The sequence below is a fragment of the Portunus trituberculatus genome, chromosome 41 (genome assembly GCF_017591435.1).
Source record: "Portunus trituberculatus isolate SZX2019 chromosome 41, ASM1759143v1, whole genome shotgun sequence".
Taxonomy (NCBI): Eukaryota; Metazoa; Arthropoda; class Malacostraca; order Decapoda; family Portunidae; genus Portunus; species Portunus trituberculatus.
This window is the reverse complement of record NC_059295.1, coordinates 27,145,772-27,155,382: the sequence shown is the minus strand read 5'-3', so window position 1 is coordinate 27,155,382 and position 9,611 is coordinate 27,145,772. Positions and strand designations below refer to the sequence as shown.

General features: G+C 38.9%; 1 protein-coding gene and 1 long non-coding RNA gene across 2 annotated transcripts; one reads left to right on the top strand and one right to left on the bottom strand.

Annotated features, from left to right (window-relative positions):
• Positions 1 to 242: 242 nt before the first annotated feature.
• Positions 243 to 5,510, bottom strand: LOC123516922 (DNA-directed RNA polymerase III subunit RPC7-like). The gene is made up of 3 exons (XM_045276692.1): positions 5,374 to 5,510; positions 3,732 to 3,834; positions 243 to 2,558 (listed from the first exon to the last, which is right to left on the bottom strand). The coding sequence occupies exon 3, from the start codon at positions 2,548 to 2,550 to the stop codon at positions 1,882 to 1,884; it is 669 nt and encodes a 222-aa protein (XP_045132627.1). The 5' UTR covers positions 2,551 to 2,558; positions 3,732 to 3,834; positions 5,374 to 5,510; the 3' UTR covers positions 243 to 1,881.
• A 1,336-nt stretch (positions 5,511 to 6,846) lies between these two features.
• LOC123517031 lies at positions 6,847 to 9,291 on the top strand. The gene is made up of 3 exons (XR_006678367.1): positions 6,847 to 6,856; positions 7,063 to 7,262; positions 8,661 to 9,291. It is a non-coding gene; the product is annotated as an uncharacterized LOC123517031 (long non-coding RNA).
• Positions 9,292 to 9,611: the final 320 nt, after the last annotated feature.

Here is a 9,611-nt window from a genome sequence, read left to right as displayed (position 1 = left end):
ACCCTGTGTCTGTCTGTGTCTTGATTGTTGCATGGTGACATGGGTACTGTTGTATAATTGATGGACATAAGAAGTGTGTTTTCCTCTCCCTACTCTGTGTGACTGTTCTCAATGAATGTGACTAGGTGTGTAAGAGCTGCAGCTGTTCCCTCCAGCCACCCAGGTGAAGTTCTTCTCCTGGATGTTGGCATGTGGCTACGCTCTGAATCCCACCATGGTGTGAGGCACAGTTAATCTACTGGTGGGATACACTTCAATATATTATTCAACAAGAGTTTTAATGCACAAAAATCATAAACAGGAGTATAGTTTAATCAGATCTGTTACATTAAGGGGAGGTATACCCATATGAAAAATAACTTTAAAGACAACAAAAAAAAAAATTGAAAAAAAAAGTCAAAAAGCAAAAAATGAGTCATTGCACAAATCAAATGGCCAGCTGAGGGCATAAAGTGTTCACATTTCTTATATTTTGCCCTTTAAATGGTTGCATCACCTTGAAATTCCTGGAGAGTGTCCCCAGAGGACCTCATCAATTGTCAGTGCACTTCAACTTCAGTTTATATTGTGGTTGACTTTTCATAAAAAAAAATATGGGTATACCTCACCTTAAAGAAAACTTTACTAATTGATACAGGGGACCCTCGAGATTCGATCGTTTGCAGTTTGAATTATCGCCAATTCGAACTCAGTTAATTGATACCCAATCCTCAAAGTACCGACTGACTTGCCAATTTAACATTCGTATCACACGCCACCCCAAATTCGCTGTAAATTCCTGTAAGGGTTTATCACACTGGCCTATGATATGTGGAACGAGGAACATCCACTCGAGATAGCTAGAACTTTACCGGGATTAGCGGAGCAAAGTTGGGATGGCTTCATATCCATTCTGGTTCTTTGTATGCTATCCCAATGAAAAAATAAACATAAGATATGTAATAAAACCCTATCATTCAAACTAAAAAGAACATGCCTTAATTTTTCATATATTAAATATTTCATCAGTTTAGAAAGATGAAATATATGTATATCATGTCAATATTTTGGGTTCATGGCAACCATCCCCCGACTCGAAAAGTTGCGGACGCGCAGCTCTCAGTTCTTCCCTAGTTTCCTTTTCTTTCTTTTCTTCTATAACTGGAAGTGCAAGTGTAGTGGCAGCACGAAGCACAGGGTGAGATATAAGCAGCATGGTTTTGTTCTGGTTTGTTTTGATTAGGCTTGGTCTTGGTTGCTGGGCCATTTGCCTAGCATAGCAAGAATGCGGCCAGCTTGTGTGTGATAATGTTCTTGATTTCGTACCACGAACCATGGCCTGCATTCTGTGTATCATAGGCCAGTGTGACACCCCCTTAAACCGATGCTACCCTGTGCAAAATAAATGAAGCTTTTAATAGTACTGATTTAGTCTAAGTTAGTGTTTTTTACAGGTTATAGTGATGTTTTTGGGGGGTCTAGGCTGGAGGTTGGTCCTTATCCCCCCTAATTCTTAAGTATCTTATGGGAAAAATTGTTTCACGATTCATATAAACAATGATTTGACCGACGAAAAACCGCCCTAACCCTGTCGAATTGCGAGGATCCCCTGTATATACTTTCAAAATTCATAAATAAATAAATGAATGAATAAAAATCAATAAACGAATAAAGTGAGTTCCTCACATTTGGGTTTGGATCAAGACTGAGGTCCATAAAATCTGAACCATCTTGATTGTCTGGCTATCCCCTCCTCAATACTGATCCTATCTATGACAGTTCTTGAAGGAGGCAAATTCACTGACAATACAGTAGTTTTATGACGCAAACATAATTCATCAATGAACTTAAGGCCAACAATCAATTAAATTAATTTTGTGAATTTATTGGGCAAAGGCAAGATCAAAATACTCCTCCTTCCTCTAAAGCATCATCTTCTTCATCAAGATAGTTATCACCATTGTCAAAGTAGCTGTTGAAATAGTCTGTCCCTTCATCCAACTCTTCATCAGCCTCTTCAAGCTCTTCCACATCTTCAACTTCTGCTTTATCTGCATTTTCTCTTTCATCTTCTTCATTATCTTCCATACCCATTGCTTCTGCTTTTTCTAGAGCTTCCAGAGTCTCACTAACATTCATGTCTTTGGTTCGAGCCTTCTTTACATTGACTTTAACCTTTTCGGCTTCTTTCTTTCTTTTTTTCCTTAAAATAGACACTGAAGTGGGGTGAAGTTCTTTAGGGAACCGAGACCAATTAAGGCTAAGTTGGCCTCGATGACTAGACAAAAGTTGGTACCTGTCAGAATATCTCTCAATATCCTTTCTTTTAACTCCAGGTTGAATGTAAAACTGAGAATTTTGCATATGTTCCCGGTACTCTTTCTTGACAACCAATAAGTATGATTCGGCCAAATTCTTTTCTTGTGTTGGCTGCACTGGTCTGAATTCAAGTGGTGGATATGTTTCAGGTGGACCAACAATCCTATCAGGTAAGACTTCTCCCTTCTGTACTCCAAGCTGCTCCAAACTCATGCCCTTTCCTCGGCCACGCCCACGACCTCTTCCACCCATCTTGCTTACTGTGAATAACAGACTGCATGAGTAAACAAAGTATAACAACCACATTGAATACATCAACATGACCTCTCAAGTATGGTGCATATTCAAAGAAAACTGGTTATGTTAGAAATTATCTATTCAAATAATGTGTAACTGTTAGGCTTTCAAATGCTTTTTAGCTACTCCATTATTTCTATATTTGTACATTTTTATTTACAGTAGTTCACAATAGGCAAAGAATCCAAGGATACCCTCACAGTTGATTTAAATAAATGATGTAATGAAATATGTGTTTTAATATTCTCATCATAGATCTTCAATAAAAGTTCCTGATCCTTCATCATACATAAAGCCATTTACAGTGGAAACCTAACATTTATTATAATAGTTAAATTTTTCCCCATAAAATTACTATTAGCACGCTTGTTTGTGATTTATAGTGTCGCCTTGTTACTGACTGTGCTACATGTTTGTCTCGTGCTAGCTCCCAAACGCAAAGCATCATCCATGCATGCTGTGTGTGTGTGTGTGTGTGTGTGTGTGTGTGTGTGTGTGTGTGTGTGTGTGTGTGTGTGTGTGTGTGTGTGTGAATAATATTGAAAGACAGGCACAAATATACGCACACACAAGAAAACTTCCCACTTGATAACTCTCTCTCTCTCTCTCTCTCTCTCACATACACACACACATATGAACATGATTACATAGATTTAAAAAAAATCATACAGTATACTATTCATGAAACATAATCCAAGCACCTTCATTCATCATAATGAAATGATGTTTGACAAATCCAAGGAGGCAGCAAAGGAAAAAGGAAACACCCCTCTCCATTGTTTGATAAGGTGAAAGGGGAGATGTAAACAGAACAGGTTAGCCAGTCATCACCACCAACTGCTTCAAAACAGGGTGGTACATCCTTACATAAACTATCATCAGTCAGTTATGGATTAAATAAGCAGTCATCTGTCAGTCTGGAATAGATTAATCCATCTTACATTATTTCTTATGGGAAAAATTATTCGTCTTTTGTACAAAATGGATAGTGTACAAATATCATGGTTCTGCTGTATGTATTCTTTGTACAGTCCTCACCCAGACAGTGAAACACTGTCTGTCTGTAATTATTTTTTTTCCATTTGGAATATATAAATGTACTTGTATACTTGTATATTGATTGCAAAATTACTTACAAGATAAAGAGTGATGTATTTATGCAACAATCCTTCAATTTTTTACTAGCTGTTTTTCCTTAGTGGCAACTACACGCTCCTCTTCATACTCAGCAAAATCATCCTGAAATATGAAATGTGTTTAGTGTTTATATTCTGGGCACCTGCATGCCTTGAAGAAAAATAACAGAGGTAGCAGTGATGAACATACATGGGTCATAGTGAACAAAAGGGCATGACCTGCATCAATTCCACTGCTGGACCAGCTTTTGTTTTTTTAATTAAAGATTTCTGTAGATATATTTTGAAATCATCAGAACTTTAATATTGCTTTTTTCTTAGTAAAGATTGTTGATTACTTCTATAGGAAAGTGCTAATCTTACTACAAAATTCCATCTCCTTTGGTTTCATATCCCTCTTGGAGCATTATGGAACCTCTGAGAAATTTATTTGATGGTGAGATAAACTGGTCATGAAACATCTGTACTGCAGACAGAACCTGACAGGGCACTCAGGCTGAATCTAAGTCCAGTAACTTATGAGGAAGATCATATGTGATCATCTAAATCAAAGTGAATACAAGTCTCTACTGTTCTGTTGCTACAAACTCTTTTGGAAATATAGAGTACAGTATATATAGATATAGCATACAATATATCCATGTATGTATCATACATTACATTGTGTGTGTGTGTGTGTGTGTGTGTGTGTGTGTGTGTGTGTGTGTGTGTGTGTGTGTGTGTGTGTGTGTGTGTGTGTGTGTGTGCAATTCACCTCGGTAGCCTGCTGGTCACCCAGCCAGTCTTTCCCATTACGGAGCGAGCTCAGAGCTCATACACCGATCTCCGGGTAGGACCGAGACCACAACACACAAACACACACCAGGAGAGCGAGGCCACAACCCCTCGAGTTACATCCCGTACCTATTTACTGCTAGGTGAACAGGGGCCACACATTAAGAGGCTTGCCCATTTGCCTCGCCACTTCCCGGGACTTGAACCCGGCCCTCTCGATTGTGAGTCGAGCGTGCTAACCACTACACTACGTGGTGTGTGTGTGTGTGTGTGTGTGTGTGTGTGTGTAATTCACCTCAGTTGCCTGCTGATCACCCAACCAGTCTTTCCCATTACAGAGCGAGCTCAGAGCTCATACACCGATCTCCGGTAGGACTGAGACCACAAGACACACCGGGAGAGCGAGGCCACAACCCCTCGAGTTACATGCCGTACCTATTTACTGCTCGGTGAACAGGGGCCACACATTAAGAGGCTTGCCCATTTGCCTCGCCACTTCCCGGGACTCGAACCCGACCCTCTCGATTGTGAGTCGAGCGTGCTAACCACTACACTACGTGGTGTGTGTGTGTGTGTGTGTGTGTGTGTGTGTGTGTGTGTGTGTGTGTGTGTGTGTGTGTGTGTGTGTGTGTGTGTGCACAGTATGATAAAACATAAATTTGGTTATAACGATGAAGCTATTAATATACTTCTTAATTATAATTATTCTGTGTAAAGGGGCACAACATACATATTCCAATTGAATTAATTTGGAAAATAATTTTCATTAATTTAGTTGATGTGCAGAATAGCTACTTCTGACTGATCTCTCTAATTTTTTGGAATAAAAATCAATATAATGATAATAACTCACAATATTGTAAACTACTTTTACAATGAGGGAACAGCTGGGGCAGGTAGCAGTATCCTCCCCAGAAGCTAGGTCCTCCTTGCTGATCTGGAAGCGGTCTCCACAAGGACAAGGGTACGTGTAGAGCTCTGTTTCTTCGTCAAAGTCAAAATCCTCAATTTCAATTTCGTCATGATAGACGGACATAGCTGGAACATGAATAAAATTGTGGTACATAAACTAAGGTTATACGGCAATACCTTGGCATACGTCCTTAATCTGTTCAAGATTATACCCCACACATTTTTCCCATAAGAAACAAAGGGTAAATTATCAATCCATTCCCATAAAAAAATCACATTGCAATTGGGATATTATTTTCTAAAGGTAGTGATTAATTTTCCAATATGGCATGAAATTTTTAATTTCCCACAGGTCACGCCTGGGGGTAGATAGAAAAACACTTGCTTTGGAGAAATCCCGAGTCACATGTAGCATGAAGTGGGTTAGCGGCATTTTTTTGTCATTTTATACCATCATGAGATACGTATACTATGAGTTTTGTGAAGATATGGAAGGAACTAATAAAAAAAAATAAATAAGAAGGCAGATCTATACTGGATTTTATAAATAAATGAATAAATTTATAAACAAATAAATATATAAATATAATATATATATATATATATATATATATATATATATATATATATATATATATATATATATATATATATAAACGCTAGGACTATGCTACGAAATGTAGTATAATATGTTAAACTAGAGCTGACAGTAAGCTCATTGAAGGCATATATACGAACACGCTTAGTAAAGACAATAGTACGCAAGGCCACATGTACTGAGCCCTCACCTTTCTCACCTCGTTCAGTATCTTCGTTGCGTCCCTACGCTTGCTGCCCAACCTACAACCCTGAGAAGTGTTGCTCGAATATGCAATAGCCTAGACAAGACACTAGGCTACAAGGCAATTACTCTAGCACCACAAAGTCTCTCCAGTCCTCACCACTCTGCTATACGCAGCCCACGTTGTTGGGATTCTTCCAGTCAGCCAGTCAGCTGCCAGTGTCAGACCCAGTTCGGCCCAATAACAACAAACTCGGGCCACTTGAAAAGTTGATCTCTTTTATTTTCCTTTATATTAATAATTTCCAAGATAGCTATATGTGATACTGAAATACATACCATAAGTATGTTAATATTAAAGATGAATTTCTATATACTGTAGTTAACATGGTGTTTGTTCAATCAAAAACTTTTCGTTTTATCAGCTCCTCTTTTCTTACTGACTGTCTCAGATTCTTCCTCACCCTAGCAATGTTGCATCTCTTGCTATGTTCTACCGTTATTTCCATGCCAACTGCTCGATCTTGCTAACTGCCAGCCTCCCCCATCCCGTTATCTCATTGCACAAGACTTTTTTCTCTCTCTCTCTCATCCCTATTCTGTTTACCAACTAATGCAAGAGTTAACCAGTACTCTCAATCATTCATCCTTTTCTCTGGTAAACTCTGGAACTCTCTACATGTTTCTGTATATCCATCCTCCTATGACCTAAACTCATTTAATAGGGAGGTTTTAAGACACTTATCTCTTTCTTTTTGGCTAAATTTCTCTCTCGGATCTACACAAAAACTGGCATTCTAAGTGGGCCTTTTGTTTTACTCTTTCTGTTGCCTTTGACCAGTTTTCTCCTTTTAAATAAAAAAGAATAAATAAATAAAACAGATCGAAAAATAAAGAATGCCGTTGGAAAGGCTACACTGGTGACTGGAATCGTATGTGACGGAGCATCATTTGTTTACATGTGATAGCAGCTGTAGGCTGTAGCGAAGCTCGCCGAAACCACCACAGGGGGCCTTGAAGATTGGAAACTCTTGGTTCTAGAGGAAGATTCTTGAAGACACAAGGTAATGAGGTGAAATTTCATCTCGACCAACAATCATGTTATCTACAGAAGCGGAAAATAGGGAGTGTGTGGGAATTATATGTCAGTGCAGAGAAATTGACGTTGCCTCTCCGGTTACCCATGAAGAGGGAACAGGATTAACACTTGCTGAGTTCCCTTGGATCACTGAACACTAGCAAATTGGGCCTCTCGCAAGTGATTTCTTTCCAAAAGATATAACTTGAATTTAAGTATTCAGTTAAATTGAACTATGCCTTTGCATCAATTTTACTATTAACGATTTCCATTGCTGCCCCTTTCAAGGACAAGCGAGCTTAGGTACCAGGTGGGAGAGCGGAGTTTTAAGGGCTTTAGTTTTTGTAAGTAAAACCACTTTTGAAACTCCAGCTAGTAACTTCTAACTCTCTCCCAGCATATAGTATTTTCCAATAAGAGGTTGTTTTGAAACAAATTTGCCCTTGTATGGAGTGGAAGTCAGTGATCGTTTATCCTTGTCTGAGGAATGAGAGGAGGGAATTGTTATTTTGCTCTGTATCCATCACTGTAGTTTGCAGGACATTGAAACTCAGAGGGAGAAATTTTTTTAAGAGAAGGATGTTTGCAGTGCCAAAAATTTACACAGAAATTTGAAATTAAGCTGACAAAATGCAGATCAACTGTAGACACCCCAGTTCATTTATGCTGCATCAACTATAGATACCACCCGCCCTCTAGAGGTTATGGACACTAACCTAACCTAAGTGGCGGGATGCTTCACCACCCGGGATCCCTTATTAAGGATACCAACCTAACTGGTGGACTTCCTTTAGGTTCAATTCACATGATCCACTTTAGTGTTCAGGAGCCACCACAAAAATGTAGTCAAATATAGAACCTAACATCTATATAGCTCCACTTGCATGCACAACTTCTTGTGTACGTATTTGTATTGTCTGATATATTATTTATTTATTTATTTATTTATTTATTTATTTTTATGTTATGGCCTGTAGGTATACTTGGAGAGTATGTATGAGAAGCACTATTCAGCTTCTGCCTATTAGTGGCACAGGCAATTTTATTTATAGTGGTACCCATATTAGGCCCCATATCACCATCCAAGCACATCTTTGGTGTAACCACCTCGAACCTGGATATCATGGTGACATGTGGGTAACTTTAAACTTCTCAACAAGTGGCAAAGTTTCAAGGCAGTACATGGTAGGATTCAAACCTATGTGTGGACATCTGCCCGATCCCATGCTCACCACCTTATCCTTGTGTCTTGTGAATCTTGTAGCTGATGATATGGGATTATACTGAAAGAATACATATTATTAGGTGCTGTTATTAATTTTACTCAGCCTAACTTAAAAAGTTGGTATAATATAAAAATGGTAATGTGTGATTGATCCGTCAGGCACAGGATGAAGCCGAGCATGGTGGCTGATGAAATGTTCCCTGAGGGTGCAGGACCATACATGGACCTGGATGAGGCTGGAGGGTCAGGTGGCCTCCTGATGGATCTGACAGCTAACGAGAAAGCAGTTCATGCTGATTTTCACAATGACTTTGATGATCTCTTTGATGACGAGGACCTGAGCTGAGGGGTGTCTGGGTGATCTTGAGAGCATGAGCCATGCCTGTAGTGGTCTGCTGTTAGACAGGAGAGTCAAAGGATTATGTAGAGATCTTTCAGGGAGTTGAGTGTGATGGTTTTTTTTTTTTTTTTTGCTAGATTTTATTATCACATACAATGATATTTTTTGAGTGATAGATATGCTGTAAGCATCAGCTTATTGATGTGTTATGTAATGTATCATGCACTTTGTGAATTAACCTGCTCTGATTTAGAGGTCATATAAGTATATAGATGCATTTTTCTTTTAAAAAATTCACTAAAGTTTCATCTCAGGACTTGCAATGGTTATTTATATGGACTGTATTGCCTTTGATTAATATGAGTGAACCACATATGGGTTGATAGAAGAAGAAAAACAAATGAATAAAATAAATAAGATTCAATAAATTTTGGAGAGTAATGTGCAGAATTATCCTTTCATTTACTACATTAAGCCATCCTTCACAAATAACTCAATTTTACACACACACACACACACACACACACACACACACTGCTGTATGCCTAGTGGTTATCATGCTCGGCTCACAACCGAGAAGGCATGGGTTCAAGTCTAGGGCATGGTGAGGTAAATGGGCAAGCCATTTAATCTGTAGCCCCTGTTCACCCAGCAGCAAGTGGGTATGGGATGTAATTTGAGAGATTGTGGCCTCACTTTCCAGGTGTGTGGTGTGCAGTGTGGTTTCAGTTGTACCCAAAGATTGCTCAGTATGAGTTCAGCTTGTTCCA